This window comes from Acartia tonsa, chromosome 12, assembly GCF_053477335.1.
Source record: "Acartia tonsa isolate MP-2025a chromosome 12, ASM5347733v1, whole genome shotgun sequence".
NCBI lineage: Eukaryota > Metazoa > Arthropoda > Copepoda > Calanoida > Acartiidae > Acartia > Acartia tonsa.
The window spans coordinates 6,955,596-6,976,259 of NC_137271.1; the positions used below are offsets into that span (position 1 = coordinate 6,955,596).

The 20,664-nt window shown below is 32.2% G+C and overlaps 1 protein-coding gene across 1 annotated transcript in view; it reads left to right on the forward strand.

Annotated features, from left to right (window-relative positions):
- The first annotated feature begins 888 nt into the window (after window positions 1–888).
- LOC145333043 (uncharacterized) overlaps window positions 889–20,664 on the forward strand; it is a 60,406-nt gene continuing 40,630 nt past the window's right edge. Inside the window, exons 1-34 of the mRNA XM_080178191.1 lie at window positions 889–934; window positions 1,271–1,306; window positions 1,762–1,794; window positions 3,036–3,107; window positions 3,739–3,858; window positions 4,129–4,234; window positions 5,031–5,125; window positions 5,770–5,877; window positions 6,519–6,567; window positions 7,344–7,435; window positions 7,901–7,982; window positions 8,810–8,912; window positions 9,048–9,122; window positions 9,537–9,606; window positions 9,766–9,864; window positions 10,559–10,665; window positions 10,960–11,063; window positions 11,419–11,500; window positions 11,606–11,722; window positions 12,628–12,720; window positions 13,095–13,190; window positions 13,319–13,367; window positions 13,623–13,715; window positions 14,014–14,091; window positions 14,926–15,043; window positions 15,414–15,507; window positions 15,577–15,633; window positions 16,443–16,567; window positions 17,150–17,223; window positions 18,037–18,093; window positions 18,382–18,491; window positions 18,773–18,983; window positions 19,339–19,419; window positions 20,605–20,654. Of these exons, the coding sequence (XP_080034317.1) occupies window positions 916–934; window positions 1,271–1,306; window positions 1,762–1,794; window positions 3,036–3,107; window positions 3,739–3,858; window positions 4,129–4,234; window positions 5,031–5,125; window positions 5,770–5,877; window positions 6,519–6,567; window positions 7,344–7,435; window positions 7,901–7,982; window positions 8,810–8,912; window positions 9,048–9,122; window positions 9,537–9,606; window positions 9,766–9,864; window positions 10,559–10,665; window positions 10,960–11,063; window positions 11,419–11,500; window positions 11,606–11,722; window positions 12,628–12,720; window positions 13,095–13,190; window positions 13,319–13,367; window positions 13,623–13,715; window positions 14,014–14,091; window positions 14,926–15,043; window positions 15,414–15,507; window positions 15,577–15,633; window positions 16,443–16,567; window positions 17,150–17,223; window positions 18,037–18,093; window positions 18,382–18,491; window positions 18,773–18,983; window positions 19,339–19,419; window positions 20,605–20,654 (2,955 nt within the window). The 5' untranslated portion in view covers window positions 889–915. The remainder of the gene's footprint in view (window positions 935–1,270; window positions 1,307–1,761; window positions 1,795–3,035; window positions 3,108–3,738; window positions 3,859–4,128; window positions 4,235–5,030; window positions 5,126–5,769; window positions 5,878–6,518; window positions 6,568–7,343; window positions 7,436–7,900; window positions 7,983–8,809; window positions 8,913–9,047; window positions 9,123–9,536; window positions 9,607–9,765; window positions 9,865–10,558; window positions 10,666–10,959; window positions 11,064–11,418; window positions 11,501–11,605; window positions 11,723–12,627; window positions 12,721–13,094; window positions 13,191–13,318; window positions 13,368–13,622; window positions 13,716–14,013; window positions 14,092–14,925; window positions 15,044–15,413; window positions 15,508–15,576; window positions 15,634–16,442; window positions 16,568–17,149; window positions 17,224–18,036; window positions 18,094–18,381; window positions 18,492–18,772; window positions 18,984–19,338; window positions 19,420–20,604; window positions 20,655–20,664) is intronic.

Genomic DNA, 20,664 nt, shown 5'->3' on the forward strand with positions numbered 1-20,664 from the left:
ACTTATAAGCAATCAATCACAATAAATGCTTATTTGGCTTATATACCAAATCATGCATTTTTTTGATAAATTACTTATAAGCAATCAATGAAAACTTTGGCTTATTTGGCTTATATACCAAATTATGCAATTTTTGTTATAAATTTCTTATATGCAATTAATCACAATAAATACTTATTTGGCTTATATACCAAATCATGCAATTTTTTCATAAATTACTTATAAGTAATCAATCAAAATTTCTGCTTATTTGGCTTATATACCAAATCAAACAATTTTTGGATAAATTACTTATATGCAATCAATCAAAATTTATGCTTATTTGGCTTACATCAGCCAGATCTTCCATTTTGTTCATAAACTGCTTACAGGAAGGAAGGGATTAATTATTACTCCTCCTCCTTTTTCTTCACTTCAACTTATATAAGCCACTTTTACTATAAATGACTGAGTATTTATTTACTCCACCCTCTTTTAACTCACAAGTCAGACCAAATTGTTGTTGAATGCTGATATAAGTAAGCAATTAGTATTTTTATGGCTTATCAGTAATTTACCACAAAAATGGCATAATGGCACATTTAAGTAAGCCAAAAAAAATGTTAATTGCTTACTTACACGGATTGGGATTACTAGGGAATATTATCATTTACCATTTTGGAAGCAGCTCATAGTGCCTAATAATACATGACGTCATACAATACAAATGACCAATGATAGGCCAGTATACATTTAACCATAGATCAATTACAATGTAATATTGGCCTATTATTGGTAGTTTGTGTTGTATGACGTCATTTTTAATTAGGCACTGTAAGCTGCTTCGCCATTTTATAAGTTTGTGTTTCTTATGTAAAGTATTGTTCTTGTTTTAATATGAATAAATTTAGAAGTATGAATAAATGAAAAATAGCAATGACGGTTAAAATGATAGGTAATAATTTTAAAATTGGATAAATTATGATTTTAATATAATCAGAGGCGTGCGAAAGGGAGGTGTATCCACCAAAGTAAGAGGGTTTTACCCCCTAACAAATCTCTTGATAATGGTATACAAGCACTTCATATACTATACCATTTAAACATACATGGTTAGGGAGGGGGGGGGGGGGGGGGATTAAGTTAAAATTAAATAGGGTGTTACAAAAATTTGTGCGCTCGCTCGTCATTTTACCAATCAAAAAACTCTTCTTGTCTGACTTTTGGGTATGTTGATTATTTAGGGGGGGTTTATCCAACCACCTGACAATAAAGTAATCTCTTTTTTTAGTAGGAGTGCTAATTTTGGTTGCTTTGGCAAACGGAGAGGAAAGTTAGCAATGTTAATCTGTTTTACCGTTTAAAAGAATTTGAATATATTTGTGAATATCTAAGTGTAAACTATTTTCAAATTGTTAAATCCCGAAAAATTGTTCTTACATATTGCTTTTCTTTGCTATAAATACCAAATGTGGTTTTTACTTTATCAAAAAATCTTCAACAAAATTAGTAGAACATCAGCGAAATTAATTCGGTAAAAATCACGAAACCCTTACCTTTTTCTCTCAGCTGTCGTTAGGTTGCAACACTAGTAGAATTGACGACCTTTCCATCTGCCCCCTAAATATTATTTTAGATTTAGTTCGATTGTTGGCTATACATTATTCCTGATAGAAAATAGCTAATTATCTTTAATAACTGTCCGACGGAAATATCCTAGTTGTAGAATAGCTGCACTAATAAAAAAAAATTGTGAATAACTGCTAACTAAAACTGAAACAAAGGAGACAACGGCGGCTGATGGAGCTGCTTCAGGTTAGTTGCGGCTGCTTCCAGGGAGGGAGGAGATATTGGGCTCTTTATTACACTAGTCCCCAAAGTTTTATAACAACCTTTTCTTATTCGCTGGCTCAACAACATTGGGGACTTGTACTATATTTTTATTGGTTGGTTCATTAAGTTGAATTTACAAATGTTTAAACCAATAATTTTGAGATACAGAAGGGTAATTTTGTGTATCATCATGCATTAGGGATGTACAAGTACATCAATTTTTCGGCCATTGTCTTATCCCTTTAAATCCATGGGCTGCTACTTTGCAGTTCCGTATTTAAACTCAACTGTCTAGCTTTAGGTTTAATAGGGATAAAACAGTAACAATAACAAGCCCTTTTCACTCCACAGGGGGAGCATAGGCCGCTGACAATTTGTCAGTGTTTCTGTAACAATGTGGCTTTTTATGGATTTGGGATAGGGTTGTCAGCCCTAAGCCCTATGATTGCGGTGTAAAGCGTCCATTTTCCCATCAGACAACCAACCCTTTGATTGCACGACCTTTGTCTGAGAAGTCCTAACTGTGCATGGTAGTGAGTTGCGCCTGTTTTGGGCCAAGGCATTCCCCCTACTCTAACTATTTATGTCGCGCATCTGACATAGCAGCATTTTAGGAACCATTTTTAACGTCTTTAGTTATGACGCGGTGTCGGACCGAGATTCGAACCTATCACCTTCCCGACGACGAGCGGATGCGCTGCGTGTTGAGCCACGGTCGCGGGTTTAATAGGGATAGTGAGACAAAATATCAGGGATATCAGACAACGGACTATAAACCGTTCTGTAGATTAAAATTTGTGGTTTAAAAGTTTGGACCAACCAATCAAAATTTACTAATCAAAAGTCAGCGAATGGGGTAGTATGTTTATAAACTTTGGGTAATATTATAATTTTGTTACTGCAAAGTATAAAAAATATAAACTTAATTCCTAAAATAAGAGTAATAGGATGTTTGTCTGTCTTTATGTGAGTACAGAAAGATCGTGCTAATCGCATAACCATTATTGCACTCCTTTACAATAGAGATTCTACTATACTCTCCTAATCGCAGTGAGAAAAAAAAATCCAACTGCCCCTCCGCCCAACAAAAAAAGCTTTTAATGGGCGTAGCCGCTAGTTCTTAAAACTGAAATAGAACTCTTTGTGCCTAACTTACTAACATACATACACAAATTACAGAAAATATTTTGTAAAATATTAAGTACCAAAAATATTTTGTTCAGGGTCAACGGAGACAACCACAATTATTACTACAACCCCATGGCCAGGATATGAAGACAAGTGTTACTGTCCAGGTATAGATTTATCTATCTATCTATTTATCTATCTATCTATCTATCTATCTATCTATCTATCTATCTATCTATCTATCTATCTATCTATCTATCTATCTATCTATCTATCTATCTATCTATCTATCTATCTATCTATCTATCTATCTATCTATCTATCTATCTATCTATCTATCTATCTATCTATCTATCTATCTATCTATCTATCTATCTATCTATCTATCTATCTATCTATCTATCTATCTATCTATCTATCTATCTATCTATCTATCTATCTATCTATCTATCTATCTATCTATCTATCTATCTATCTATCTATCTATCTATCTATCTATCTATCTATCTATCTATCTATCTATCTATCTATCTATCTATCTATCTATCTATCTATCTATCTATCTATCTATCTATCTATCTATCTATCTATCTATCTATCTATCTATCTATCTATCTATCTATCTATCTATCTATCTATCTATCTATCTATCTATCTATCTATCTATCTATCTATCTATCTATCTATCTACCAATAATATGGTTGGATTAGTCCTAAACTGTGTTGCCACTGGTCTTATTAGAAGATTATTGATCTAAACCTTCTATATATATTATCTATGTATTTAATATTTTGTAGGAGATGATATGTTTCTGCTGAAATCAGATTTATACCTACAAATGACTTTGTTGCGTCACAAAGCAGATACAGGAAATTTTGCACCAGAGTTTCCAAAGGCAAATTATTATAAAAGACCAGGTAACCTTTATTTCTTTTAAGATATATTGGCGGTTTTCTCATAGTGCCTTTTAAGCAGAGAACCCTAACTGTATGTTATATTGACTTTAGTATAGACCCCCATTGGGTTGTACACCGCAGATATAGGCCCCGCAGTTGTATACCCCCCCCCCCCCGCCTATATTCATTAATTAATTTCAAAAAGTAAGGTGGGTGGATTAAAGTTTAGAAAAATATCGCCCCATTACCCCCCCCTTGGACGTCTATGCTTGTAAAAATGTACTTTTTTAGTTGAGAGGTATCCCGGTGTTCCTCCTCTATCAACTTTAAAACTTCTGCTACCAACCTTCTCTGAATCTCAACTTTTACAAATGACTGAAGATATTTTGTTGGAAAGGTAAACTATATTTTAAATAGAAAAGTATTTTTAATTTGTACCTTAAGTCAGGTTAGGTTAGGTTACATTGGGTACAGTGTTTTCCTGCAGGGATAGGGAATAGCTCATATAGACCCGGCAGGATTTAGGCCTCCCGCAATGGTTAGGGATATGATAATAGTTATTTCTCGCATCGTATTATAAACGGCTTTCCGTGGATATAGAATGTACAATTATAAGCCCGTGCCTTCGGCACCTCGGGGCTAAAAAACTGGTTTTTATCTTATGATTGTACATTTTTATATTTGTAGAAAGCTGGATATAATACGATGCTAGACATAGTTTTTTCGTATGGATGAGAACCGGTTCCTATCCACCGGATTCGAATGAATACGAGAAAACTACTTTAAAGTTACAATTTTATGTATTATGCTCCCATATAGCGCTTAAAAGGATAAAAAAAATAATATTACTAAAGGTCCTTTAAACTCATAATATTATCAACGTAAAGAGGAAAGTGTTATGTGTGACGTAATAAAAATATGTCTAGATAGGATGGATGAGAGGAGGAAAGGGAATGGAAACCTCTTTAAAAAGATATGGATAGTAAACGTCCTTTTATGACATCACACATGACACTTTCTGCTGTCCCCGTAAATTCAGTTACTGAAAATATTAATTTTGAATTCTATTACTGGGTTTTTGAAGCAGGGCTTTTGAGGTCTAACCCACTGAAAGATCTAAAAAAATGCTAATATTAACGTTTAAAAATTTGATTATGTCTTGCATAATTATGGATAGAATTGTTGTTGTTTAGACTGGGAGTAACAACAACCACAACAACAACAACCCAAGCTACCACAACAGGGGAACTAACCACAGCTGCCGCAGCTACAACTGCTGCGGATCAAGGTTCAGGGCCCTGCAGTTTTAAAACTACTCATAATTTACAATTACACAATATATGAAAAAAATATTTATTATAAAAATTATTATTTATGCAGATTTTATACAATAATTATGTAAATTAAAAAATTATACTTTGCACTGTATAAAGTTTCCATTCCCCTTGGTAGAAGTAAAGCTTTTCTATAATTAAGGTTGGTCCGTCCGTCCGTAACAATTAGATCTTTTCGTTAACTTAGACATTAGAATTGTCCTTTTGATTTCAAACTTTGCATGATGATTCCTATAACAGTTAGGTACAATTAAGGAAGCGTAGCAACTCTATAATCGTTACTTGAAAGTCTGTACGTCCATCAAACATGCTGATTTTTAACTTTTTTTTGCAACAACTTTTTATATGGTATTTATCCTATTCATCTGATTTTTGGAATAATGTTACCTAGGACTTAATGTTGTATCAATGCAATTTTGCAACACTTTTATGTACAATTCTTTTTAGACTGAAAAAGTAGTGATTTACTTGTAAAGTTCTAACACTCTACAAGGGTTATTGTTCGTTTGACTTTCCTTCTGGTTTTAGAGCTTCGCTTTTATGGGTGTTGTTAACCTTGTTTAATGAAAATATTATCATTGCGGGTACAAAACTTAAGGTGCAGCCGAAACAACAGCTGCAGCTGAGACAACTGCTGCCGCCGAAACAACTGCCGCAGCTGAGACGACTGCAGCCGCTGAGACGGATGCCGCGGCTGCTGGAACAAGTATGTATCTGTTTAAATATATATGCTGAATACTATAGCGTTAGAAAGTGGTATGTATGATGTCATAAAAATACATCTTAATCCATCTCTTTTTTAGGGGTTTTCTTTCACACTTCTCCTCTTATCCCTAATTTTTGACGTATTTTTATGACGTCACACATGACACTTTCCAGCGCTTCTGTATCTGTTTAAATACATATGCTGAATACTCTAATGACTTTTCATTTTGTTTTTTTCTTTTAGAATCATGATTACTTTTTGGGTAAGGTTTGTCTGTAAATTCGTTATAAATATATTTTCAGGAATAGAATCTGTACGCATTTAAGACTCTATGTTCATTGTGCTGTTCTTTTCTCGCTTATAACAAGTTTTTATATAAAAGCATAACCAATATTGTATTACAGACAGCTTTCCGCGGATATGGAAATGTAAAATTTTATTTCTAAACCCAGTTTTGTTATCCTCAGGGGGCCGTAGGCCCGGGATACAAAAATGATATTAAATTTATTACTTTTCGTGAAAAATTGTCTGTATTACGATGGTATACATGATATTCAAGTAAGGCTGAGACCCGGTTTTGATTTGGTGTATAGTATTCGGTTTCAAAGCAATTCTGAAGTAAAAAATATTTTACTTTTCAGAAAGAAGAAAGAGAAGCGCTGATCAAAATTTTGTTGATCTTGTTTTAAGGTGAAAACAAATTTTTATAATTTTCTGATAATTTGTTAAAATGGGATAAAGTAAATTTGATTTAGCCTAGAAATTTTCTATATCATATAAATAATGCAAATTCACATAAAAAATTTCCATTCTTACAAATGTGTTCAATAAATTTTGTGTGCCTTTTTAAAATCTTTTTTAAAAATCCATAATTATTATTTGATGTGAAGCTATTTTATAACTATAGGTATATTCGTCTATATTTCCAACATTCAATCACTAAAAAATTGTATATTGTAGATTGGCTTGTCTTTCCTGTTTATATGATCGAAACAAAAAGATTCTGAAATTGCATGAATGACATGAGAAATCCAAAAATATATGTAATGAAATGAATCTCTAGTAAAACTTGCAATAAAATGCAAATTTTAACTTAAAGTAACTGAACAAATTTTAACAGAGTCTTATCAACAGATTTAAAGATTTTATTGCTGTGCTTATTAGAGACATAATTGTTAATGATAGATTAAAGAGAGAGGTAGATGCAGGAGTGGCTAACAAGAACAAGACAAGATCTTATATTGTAGATTGACTTGTTTTTCTTGTTATGATCAAAACATAAAGATTTCAAAAGTACATTTATAAATTACATAAGATACCCTAAAAACATATTTAAAGAAATGAACCCTTTGTAAAACTTGGAAAAATTGAAAATTTGTGTGTCTATCAAAAAACATATATATAATTATGCCTTATAAGCAAATTTTAAGATTTAATTGGTGTGCTTATAAATATATTATTGACAGATTAAAAAGAGAGGTAGATGCAGGAGTAGCCAACAAGAACAAGACAAGATTGGAAGGACATGACATGCTGGTTCCTAGGCTTAAATTGACAGGTAATCTGTAGTCTTTTTAGGATGCATGGGAAAACTAAATTACACTTGAAATTTAGAAAAATCATTAGTCTTCTTGGACTTTAGGTACAAAGACCAGTGCAAACTTGATTATCAAAATTTATCTTTAAGACTTCGGGAACTTGCACAAAATACTATTATCTATATTTTGGCTAGTTTGAAAAAAGAACTTTTTAGCCTAAAATTGGCCACTCTAGCTATTACATAATCTTTTCTTCTGTTGGACTTCTGTAATTAACAAATCTTTAAGTTCTCATATAAAATTTCTCTGTATTTTTCTGATGTTCCTCTTTTGAGGCTAGAAGCAAAGCATTCAGTACAAATTAAATTTATATTTATTTATAAAAATCTTTCAAAACTTTTACACTGATATCTGAAGGGAGCAAACATGCTGAATAGATACCTATAAAAAATTAATATTTTGTTAATATTTTTTATACTCTGCAGGTATTCATCCTCAGGGAACAGCACCTAGGACTGATGCCAAGAACAGCACTATTTGTGATTGTCAGGTGGAACCAGGATTCAGGTAGTTTTTACTATTGAGTTATTCGAAGAATCTTCTATTTGAATAATTTTTAAAAGCGAAGCTTTTATATAATTAGGGTCGGTGTTTGTTAGAATTGTCCTATCGATTTCAAACTTTGCATGGTGATTCCTTTAGTAGATAGGTACGATTTAGAAAGCGTAGCAACTCTGTAATCATTACCAGAATTTTCCTACATCCATTTTAAACATGATGATTTTTTTATATTTAACCAAAAAAAATTATGTGATATAATCATCCGATTTATCTGATTTTTGGTATATTGATTCCTGGGACAACAAAGTACAATATTATAAGCGAAGCAACTCTATAATCAAGTCCTAAAAATGTAAGTATGTCAATAAACATTATCCTGTATCAAGCAGTATTTCAACAAATTTAATTACAATTTTGCTTTGACTCTTGTACATTTATATTCTGATTATTCAGTTGTGAAACAATACAAGTGCCAATGTCCGTTTGGCCTACCGTTTCAGTGCTTTGCTTTTATGGATGTTGTCATCCTTGTTAATTGAAACTTTATTAAATGTTTTTTTATTAGAACAGTTTCATGTTAAATAACTTCATAATATATTAATGAAATAATAGATACTTTCTACAACCTACAAATACAAATAAAGAGCTTTGGTATAAAAATATCCTTAGCTAAATTTGGGAGTTGAGATGTATATCAATGTAAAGTTTGACCTTCTTGTTTGCATTATATAATACGACAAAAGTATTTCACTAAATTTATCTATATAGATAGATGGCTAGAAGATCAGTTTAAAGCTATTCATGAAACTAACTTTTTATTTTATAAAATCTAGATATCGAAAGACATTGAAAATTTCTGAGACTATGTGGAAGCCAGCTTTTGCAAATCCATCTTCAGCAACCTTCATCAGAGAAAAAGAGATTAGAGAAGAATTTGTAAGTATTTCATTAAAACAGTACTTTTCGATAATGAGGATGTTTTTCTAAGAATTAAGAACATATTAACATACATTATTACCAAATAAAACTAATATTTTTAATGTAACATAATTTTCTTTTTTTGAAATTTAGTTCAATGATATATTGTCTGGAAGTGAAGCTCTGATGAATATGGGATTAGGTGGACTTACTGTACTTTCCATAAAGGTATTAAATCCTTACAGCAATCTATAAAGTAGCTTGATGTCTGTCCGTCCGTCCGTCCGTCTGTCTGCTGTCTGTCCGTCCGTCTGTCCGTCCGTCTGAAGCTTCAGATAAGCTTTCCGTTGGTATGTCTAATTTTTTTTAGGATAACTATGGGCTGAGCAATAACAGTTTTAAAAAGTCTACCCTAGCATTTTGTACCTTATTTTTAGAGGATTTTAGGCGACAATAGAAAAAAATATTTTGCAGATTTTCTCAAAAAGCGCCCAAATAAAAAATTTGATTGTTACCTTTTCCAGTATAACAAGACATGTTACTTTAAGGCTGTGCAATCTGCTTAAATGGGTATTTTCAAAAACCTGGAATTTTTTAGCCTACCCGTGATTTGAGTTATAACCATGTTTTATTATTTCATAGCTTATGAACCCAGAAACATATGAAGATGTTGGAGTCACCATTGATGGAGTTCAGTTAGAACTGGAAACAGGTTAATTTTTTCTATCAGGACAAAATTCTGATAAAAAGAACTATTATAAAGCAAAATTCTTTATATGTGTTACAAAAAGATATTCTTTCATCTTATTTTTTGTTTTATCAAACCCTAATATCAAACTTATGCAAAAAACATTAATCAAACATTCTTTAGAAATTGTGTTTGCTTCTGAGGCTAATTCTACATTTGCAACAATTATTGATGATTTCTTTACTGCTAAACAGGGAAGCTTTGTTGAGTCTACACCAGTAGGTAAATTTAAGGAAATTACTTTTAACAGTTATAAATCTATCTCAACCATAACATTTAAAAATTAGTATCTACTGCTGCTTCATAACAAAATATATTTCAAAGAAAAAAATCTTCATTATCAATCGCATCTGTAATAGAAAACAACATAAATGAATAATAAAAAGCATTAAGAATTATACAAAAGTAGTCCATGATTACATATATTAATTATATATAATATATATATATATATATATTGGATAGACAAGTGGATATCCTATTATCCTTATACTAAAGTAACAGGATGTTTGTCTGTGTGTCTGTACATATCGCTAAGGATATCGCTAACCGCTGAACCGATCGGGTTCTCCTTAACAAGGTAGCTTCTCATAGGTCTCATGGTTTATAATTATTTTCTTGGGGGATGGGACACCCCCAACCCCCCCCCCCCCCCCAAAAAAAAAATTTCCACCCCCCAAAATATTTTTTTTTTACTTTTCTTTTAAAATCTAAAATAAGAAATTGGGTTATCAAATTCGACTCCCCCCTCCTCAAGTGGCCCTAGAGGCCTCTAGGGGCAGTCGCTAGTAAAACTATAAATTGATATTAAGCTTATTTAAGCATACAGGAATGTGACAAAGGACTAAAAGATCCTATCAATTCTGCTGTCTGAAATCCTTCATTAACATTCATTATGTGATTTGAATCTGTCTAGGACCAACATACTGTGATTATGTAAATCTGACAGCCACATATCCAGCAACAGATCCATACCTGGAACTTTTACCCATCAACACTCTTTACACTGTTGGAGAGAATAAGGTAAAAGAAATTATAGGTAGCTTCAATGTGGAAATAGTAGAACCATAATTTGATATGGAAAGAAGGATATGTCGGTGGGTAAGTATATAGATATATTTTAGACTAATAATAAAAAATCCACTAAATATGCAGATTTTTTTATTAGGTGTCCAATCAACGTTACTTACTTACCATACCATCTTTCTTTATTATTCCTGTACAATTCACTACTCTTTTTCAATCAAAAATATTTTATAGATATTTCAATACAAATTCTAAAAAATTAAGAAGAATAATCAGTATTTAACATCATAGATAAGTTCTGAACTGTTTGCTTACTACAAATGTGCTGAGAATGGAAAATTCTTGAGCACTAAATTTGATCCTGACAAGGATGGCACCATGGGAGTACAGTGCAAGTAAGATCTTAATCAAATTATTTAAGGACCCTAAAAGTTAATGATTATCAGTTATAAGTTACCATATTCATTTAAAATATTCTCAAAACAGTTAAATTTATGTTAAATATTAGTCTCTAAACAAACTTATTCCAAATCTTGAATTATTGTGGCAACTAGAATATTTGTATAAGGTAGAGCGCGTCAGTTTTTTTTGATTTCTAAAACCTAATATTAAAAAAGTTTACAATAATTGATTAAACAAAAAGTTTCTTAAGAACTGTAGACCACAGAGAATTTAAAGAGATTCTGAAGAACATACAAAATATCAACTTTCTCTTATTAATTATAATTGATTAAATTCTTTCTTTATCAGGAGAGGTGCATGGCAGATGGATGCTGCTGATATGCCAACAGTTAATGACTGTGTTAATCTTACTGTCTGTAGTGTTGATACTGTGAGTATACTTATTTTATTACTAAGTTATTCAGAAAAATTATTTATACTATATAATTATTCCTAAAATCATTGTTTGTAAAAAACTATTCGATTATCAATATAGGTGAAAGCCAAGATAACAGGATCCAACATGCGAACTCCAGAGGTGATCAGTGTTGAACCATCCCAGTTTCTCTTCCTTCTTTGTGATGATCCTGAACACTACCTATACTCTTCTAGGGTAAGTACATCAGTAGCAATCAGAATTGTTACATATCTGCTACATTGCAAGTAAATCTCAAGTATAAACTAAATGGAAGTTTGCTTTACTATGTCATCAGTAGTTTACTGATGAAAGTGTCAACACAAACATTCTCATATCTGAACTTGTAAACAGCGGCATTAGCGTAATTGGTAATGTGTCAGGGAGGTGTCAAGTTAAAGTCTAGATTAAAGTTAGTCATACTAGAGATGTTAAAAATAGTACCTACTTCTGCTATGTCTGCAGCAATAATTCCAATAATAAGAGTAGGGGAATGCATTGGCCCATAAACAGGTGTTATCTTGCAAAGTTAGAACTTCCAAACAAAAGTCTTGCAATAAATGGGTTGGTTGTCTGTTGCTTAACCCAATATCCAACGAGCTAATAGATGCTTTACTCAGTGATTATAAGATGCAGAGTATGTTTCAAGGTACATGGAGAGGTGTAAAACCCATAGCAACACTAAGCCATTACAGGTCATCATATCTGAAATTGTTCATAGAGTACATGCTGACAAAAATCAGGCTATAAAGAGTTAATTTGTAAGCTGAATCATGAACCTTCATAATCTACCTTCCATGTAGTTTACCTATGCCAAATAGATCATTTTGTATGATTAAGGAAGCGCTGGAAAGTGTCATGTTTGACGTCATAAAGAAATGATTATTTTTCATTTTTTAGGGGTTTCCTTTCCCAGTTCTACTCTCATTCCTCCTTTTTGGACTTATTTTTATGACGTCACACATGACACTTTTTAGCGCTTCATTATTAAGCTAATTTAATTGCAAATTGCCTTAATTACAGATTTTCTTTACTGTTTTGTTTAAAAAACATTATAGATTTAAAGATTATCAAAATAAATACAAATAAAACTTCTTTTTCAGGATCCTTTGCCAGCAGTTTTCAAACTGTTCTGTAGTGACTCTGGTGAATTCTTTCCATGGATTACAGATGAAAATGGACAACAAGCCATCCAGGTTATTTTTCTCTTTTATACCTAAAGATTCTCCTATCAATTGAGTCCCTATAAACTTTGCTTGATTAGTAATATAAGTAGATTTTAGCAATAACCAAAGATCTTTTGATTTCCTTGGTAAGACATATTTTGGAATTAGTCTAACAAGTCCTGTTTTAATACAGATCATACTTTCTCAAACATACACATAATGAAATTGGATGGAAATGAGACTATTAAAATGTACCTCAAATTTGCAAGAAAAAGTTGCCATAGTTTTGAATTTTGACAAAGAGAATAGGTTGTGTGCCTTCATGAAGTCATAAAATGAAAGCTGAGAAAGTTCCATGTTCATCTTTCATAATTTATGAACAAGGCAATTGATGTATTTTCTAGGATTCTGGAGCTGCTTGGCCTACCTGTACAGCTCCAAACTACTGCGTAGCTCCATTCCCTGACCCTCCAGATCCAGCTCTAACCTCCACTACAAGGGTAATTAATAAATATTACAAAGAATGATAGAGCGCTATAAAAAAAAAAAAACTTTTTAAATTTTTATCTAAATGGATTTTAATTTTCACATTTTTACAGAAAATAAGTAAAACTTATATTACTTTTAGGCACCTTCAACTACAACAGTCAGCACAACTCAAGCACCAACCAGTCAAGGTAAGATTTTCATTTCATTATTTGATTGAGAAACAGCATGATAATATGCAACAAGTTTGCTGAATGTAATAATAAAATAATGTTTTATTGTTGTTGTATCTATCTATAACTAAATACATTTTTTAACAACTATTCAGAACTGACAAGCAAAACAAAAATTCTTAAAAACAATATTTGAATCAATTTTGCGGCATTCTCAACACTCAGAATGTTGTCTTCTTTTTTGGACAAAATATACTTAACATTCATGATTAGGTCAATCAACTACTACAGCAGCCCCTACAACAACAACCACAACCCTGCCACCAACAAGTATTTTAGTGCCAGCAGATTCTACAATTACAAAAGGTAAACAAAGTTTATCAACAGTCAACACATTTAGTGTTTATCATCTTTCTTGCCAAACTCCTCGACTTGTTTCAGGACTATCCACATAACTGTGCTATAGCCAAAAATGTTGAAAGAGCAGAGGAAATGCATCCAACTTATTCCATGCTCTTTAGGTTGTTGTTTAGAAACCTGTGCCCATAAACATTTCCTACTAAACGTACATAATTGTTTTCATGACAATTAATTTACTCTGGAAGATACAGAATCTTTAAAATAAATACCAAGAAGAAAAAAAATAAACTCATTTTAATTTCAGTGAGAGAGTTTGATTTTTATGAGTATGCTTGTTCTGATAATGACATGGTGTCTGATTATGCATCTACGTTTTTATTAGGTAATAGTTATTTATCGCATAGACAGCTTTCCGCAGATAGCAAAATGAAAAATTATATGATTTTGTTAGACCCGAGACCCCGTAGGCCCAGGATAACAAAACTTGTATTGATTTTATTATTTTTATGTTAATGTTCGTGGGTATTTGACTGTAATACGATACTATACATGATTTTTCAGTATTGCTATGAACTGGTTCTAATCCAGTAAACATTGACTAGTTTCGAAGCCATACTAGAAATTTTAAAAAAATTATCTTAGGACTAAAGACAGAAGCTAAAAATGGGCATCACAAAGAAAAATAAAACAAAATTGACACATCCTGGTATTTAGCGGGAATAAAAATACCCTAAAGACAATATTACTTGGATCTTATACAGATTTCAATCAGGGATCGGAAGCCGCGCGTAAGCCGCGTGTAAGCCTCAGTGAAATCGTCATTTTATCACTATAAAATTTAGCTAGATGTATAAAACTGTCTTTTTAGTAGACAATTCTTCTTTCAAAAATTTCTTTTTCTGCTCACAAGCAGATTTAAAACTGAGGCTTATGCGCGGCTGAGGCGCGGCTTCCGAACCCTGATTTTAATGTTCTCTAAGAAGGTGAAAAATGCAGCGGTCTAAAATAACAATCACCCCCTCACCCACTTTACCCCAACCCCTCCCCTTCTATACTTGATGAACAATCTTACCAATTAATAAGTTCTATTTTAGCATGTTAAATTAATGACAATTTTTCCCCTGTCATAATATCCATGTATAGTCTACATCTTATAGCAGAAGATACTCCTAGATACATTTTAATAAACTTAATAATGGTACTTTTTGATATGTAGAATGTCCTCAGACAGGAATCTTTCCAACATCAGCTGAAATAGAATGGCCAAGGTGCAGACCTTCCATCAAATGTCTTTCTGAAATTCCTTTACCTCCATTTTACACAGGCCTCTACAGGTAAAAATCTTCTTAACAAGTTTCTTAGATTTTGATCAGTTTTTCATTGAAACTACTTAGTTGTGTTACATTTTAAACATTTGACATCACTAAGGCTGTTTATTACACTAGTCCCTAAAGTTTTAAATAGCGTTTTCTTATTTGTTGTCCTAAAAACTTTAGTTAATTTTGATTAGTTTGATCATTAAGTTGAATGTCAAAACGTTTAAACCATTTATTGTAATCCACAGAAGGGGTAATTTTATGTATCATCATTGGAAATGAACATCAAGTTATCGGCCATTGTCTTATCCCTTAAAATCCCTGGGTCTTTGTACCTGATCTCAATGAATGTATAGGTTATCACAACTAACTTATTAACATATTTTAGTGAGATGACACCTCCAATCAAAGAGTATGACAAAGTGAAGTACACCTGTTATAATCCAGAGCTTAAAACTAGTGAAGGCAAAAATGAATATGAGGTAAATATATAAATGAAGATAAATAGATTAATCATGTTATATCATATTTTGATACAATATTTTGCTCAGGTTGAATGTGGTAGTGATGGAAATTATAAAGTTCCCACCAGATGGCCCATTTGTCAGGTATGTATACGGGGAGAAAGTCACTCAAAAATCAGCCACATAACGTCATAAAAATGAGGAAAAATACATCTCTTTTTAGGGATTTTCTTTCCCACTTCTCCTCTCATCTCCCTCATTTTTATGACGTCACGTATCTGATTTTTGAGTGACTTTCTCGCCATACTCAGGTATTGATTCATATTTTAATTTGATCAAAAAGACCAGTTAAACTTTTGGCTTTTTCTGTATTATGAAGGTTGAATTTGCCTAAAATACAAGACAATACCTTGCATAGTTACTACTTGCAGCTACTCTATAATAACTTAGTAATGTATTAATTAAATCATTTGATAATTGTTATGGCAGCTAAGACTATTTAAATCATTTGCAAGCCTTGATTGCTTTTATTCATGGCATATAGTAGACATAAATTATTGAAAATTCATAACATGGCAAGAGAACTAATTGAGATGAAGCATTTGATCAGAGGTAGATTTTTAAAAAACAATTAGGGTCACTGAGTGAGCCAGGTGAGACAAAATTGTTTTTGTCAAAAAATCATCCAAAATCACATAAAAAATCTACAAAAATTAAACAAAATCTTATGTTAATAACCCTTTTATGATTTTATTTAATTTTTGTAGATTTTTATGCGATTTTGGAGGATTTTACACAAAAATTATTTTACCTCACTGCCTCAGTGACCCTAATATTTTTTAAAGAATCTACCTCAGTTCAATGTAAAGGTATGGTCTAGTTCAACCAAATAAGAACTTGTAATAAGCCACTCCTCTGGCGGTAATTCAGTTAATATCATTTATTTTTTCTAGACACTTGGTACAAAGCCATGCAGCTGTCTAGGAGATGACAATGTAGTAACTCCAGAGTTGTGCAAAGCTGGACAGCTTGACAGTTGTCCTGCTGTTAAACTTCTGAACGACCTATGCAGAAACAGGTAGAAACATAGAAACGATTAATGCCTATTTCATTTCTTTCCAACTTTATGGAAAATTCAACTGATTGGTATTTACATCTCAGATAAAGGTTTAGAAATTGATATTCTTGAGAAAAACAAGCGATTTCTGTTGACCCTTTATCGTATTATGACATTGGAAAAATATTTTGTTGGCTTTTAATAAAGATGTTATAAATATAAAATTGTAAATATTTTTTTTAAAAGGGTCAATTAATGAAATAACTTTAATATTCAAGAAAATTAAGAGTAAAGTGTATCAGGATGACACCCTTCATAATTAGCAAAGAACAGAAAGATAATATGCAACAATTGAAAGAAATCCCGAAACCTTTAAAAAGCAAAGTTTATGTTTTCTGAAGCATTACAGACAGACAGACGGACAAACCAATATGTAGAATTGACGCGCATACATAAAAGGAATCTCAACTACAGATTTCAGCTTTCTATCTTCAAAAGCAGCCGCGAAAATCCCATTTCCCCTATAGCGTTACGGACGGACAGAAATAGTGAATTCGCTACTAAAAAAATTTCAACGATTTCCTGCCAAACCTAAATTTTAAGCACTGAGGTGATGTTGTATGCCGATGGTTTACCTTTGATTCCAACCAAAGACAGATGTGGAACTACGGATATGAGTAAGTTTTAGTTTTTACATTAAAATATGTTATCCTATTAATTTTTGTCTGAAGCTTAAGATCTCAATAACTACCGAACCGATTAGGTTCTCCTTTACAGTGATGCTTCTTATAGGTCCTGAGATGGTTTTAGGCTATTGTGTTTTTTTAAAATAAGTCTGGGTATGGTTTTAGGCTATTTTTCCCCCTTCCATATCCCTACGAAAGCCTCTAGATGATAGGGGCGGAGCCGCTAGTGCTAGATTATAAAGTAGTAAGTTTTTTTAGTCTATAGCTTTAGATTTTGATAACTTCTGAGCCGATTTAGGTCTTCATTTTAGGGAAGCGTTATATAAGTTCAGGGTTAGTTTTAGGCTATTTTTTATATAGACATAAGTTTTCAGATGGCTTTAGGCGATTTTTCCCTAGATGCCATGGGCGCAGTAACTATTTTTCATTGTCACATTAGCCTCTCATTGGCTAATTTTTTTTTTGTTACGTCATAATCAGTCAGACACTATTACTGTGTTCTTACTATAACAATAAAAAATAAATAGTTAAAAAGAAATAAAAAAAACTTTAATAGATTAAAAGAGTTTTGAAAATGAAAGGAAAGTATTGAGTTTTTCCTAATTATCTATATAATGTTTTTTCTCGTATTCATTCGAATCCGGTGGATAGGAACCGGTTCTCATCCATACGAAAAACTATGTCTAGCCTCCGGCACCTCGGGGCTAAAAAAACTGGTTTTAATCCTATAATTGTACATTCTATATCCGCGGAAAGCCGTTTATAATACGATTCGAGAAATAACTATTAAATACCTTGTTTTAGCTTCTTTGAAAGAAGAAAATCTGTGTTACTGCAAACAAAAAACTGAAGAAGGAGTTAGTAAGTATTTGGGGTTTTTTGCTTTATTACAATTTTTTGTACTAAACATTTTAAGCATTTTTTTTTCAGTGATTTTGATTTTTTTTCTGTTAAATTCCAGAAAAATTATTCTATTTTTTTAAAATAGAAGGCATTGGTAGTTGCACGAAATGCATTTAGTGAACTGCATTTTTTTCTGTTTATTATTTTAAACTTCATCTATATATCTGCAATCAAACTCGTTAAATGCACTTCATGCAACTATCCCTTTGAAAATTATAAGTACAAGTATTAAAAAACTAATTTCAGAGGATGCCTTTACCATGCAGTTCCATATTGTATCAAAATTATGGAATCAAGAAATTGGATTCCCCACAACAGATTTCTTCACAGAACTTAGACTAAGAATTGAGAAAAACGTAAGTTTAACTTGAGAAACGGGAGCAAAGCTACTGTATGTTTTTACATGAGTTTTTAAGAATGTCCTTCTTTTAAGACTATTAATGTTATTGATGAAGATAAACAGCTTATAATTCTTAGTAAGTTAGGAGAAATTGTTTGATTAACACCAATTGAGTGGCCGAGGGCCCGGGCTCACAAAACTAACAACTCTGACAGAGAACCGGTTTCAATCCAACAGATATCAGTCGGTGTTGAAGCAATACTTAAAAAATATAATAAGCATCTTTGTGCTGTTTAGTGGGATCACTTCTTGCTTGGGCTACCATTGTTGACTGAAAAGCGATTTATTCGCACCAAGTTGATGACAGTTCAGAAGGGGCCGGGTATCAAGTGCCGCACCCCCCCGCAACCGCCCGCATTAGTCCGCTATGTCGCACTGAATAAGACCCTGGGAGAATATTCGCATGGTGACAAGTTCTACTTTGGATGTGAAAAGGCTTATTACATTGGTAAGATTTTTAGAGTTTTTCTGGTAAAAGTTTTTGAATATTAGGCCAACCACATTTTTTAGTAGAGAAGCTACTCTGCAATTCCGTCCATCAGTTAGTCCATACAAGGTTCCTTAATTTAAAAAAAAATATATTTTTTATTTATGATCACTGAACATCTGCTGTATACCTCAATTTGTCCGTATGTCTATCCTTGATTTTTTTGCTTCATAACTTTTAGACGTTGTCATCTTTGTTTTCATTTTGTTAAGAAAAAAAAATATAATAAATTCAATTATCGAAATGTTTAATTATAGAAACTAAACATAAATATTAAATATAATTGATTTTTTTTCTTAAAATATCTAATGTTTAGAATCTTTGAATTCAAGTGGACCCTTTGGATTTGAGTGTGTTGGAAATATGGCCACTGGACAGGGAGATTTTAAAGTTCCAGGTAAAAAAAATCTATTGTTTTTTATGTCTATTTAAAAAAAGCTTTATTGTTTGGTTTTCGGCGGTACACTGACAAACCTCCTAAGGCGACAAACGTCCTAAACCTCAAAATGCGACAAACATCCTAATGCGACAAACCTCTAAAAAGTGAAATTACATTTATTAAGTGTGAGGTAAGGGTCGATTTTTGTAATGCAAGGTTGTATCGGGTTCGAAACCATGCCGTTGAGTAGTCAACACCGACTTTGGACAAACTGTCGGACTAATTTTTAAATTTCAACCTGTAGACAAAGTTTTTTAAGAAATAAATTTTGGTTTTGAATTTCGTCCCTGTGTGTTTTATCGCCATATTGGATTGGATTTTTACATTGTTTCACTGTTAGTACATAATTTTTGGAAGATTTTATTTTAATTTTGGAAGATTTAAGGTTTTACTTAGGAGGTGTCGCATTAGGAGGTTTGTCGCATTAAGATGTTTGTCCTTTAGGGAGTTTGTCGGATTAGGACGTTTGTCACATTAGGAGGTTTGTCATAGTAGGACGTTTGTCGGTGTACCATTCTCGGCTGCTATTGAAGATAGACAGCGGAAATTTTTAGTGAAGATTCCTATTATATATGTGCATCTACTCCATATACATTAATCTGGCCGTCTGTCTGCTGGTCAAGTTTAAAAAGACATAAACCTCAAACATGGCGAAATGTGATTTTCTCAACTGCTATTTTAGATAGACAGCTGCATTATTTGGTCAAGATTTCTATTATTTCTGTGCATCTGCTTAATACATTTTTGTCTGTCTGTCGGGCATGCTTAAAAAGACAAAAACATTATTATTTCAGTTCTAAAAGGCACCAGTTTTCATGAAAATTATTATTGTTTTAATGTAACTATGAATAATTTCAATCAAATATCTGTCCTTTCCTTGCATAACTAGTAATTACTATCCTATTATGTCAAGTTGTAAGAATTTTATGTCTGAACCGATTGAGTTCTCCATTTAATGGATACTTCAGAAACTTTCCAGGATTGTTTTAGGCTATTTAATTTTAGAAATAAGTCTGAGGGTGGTTTTAGGATATTTTTCTTTTATTCTCCATCTAACAAAAACAGTGCCCATAAATTAATTCTAGGGACGCATCCGCTAGTTATAAAAAATTACACTGATTTACCTTCAATATTTTTATTTAGCGAATGAATCAGATTGGCTGCCATGTGTTCCTGATCCATATTATATTAGAGTAAGTTTTA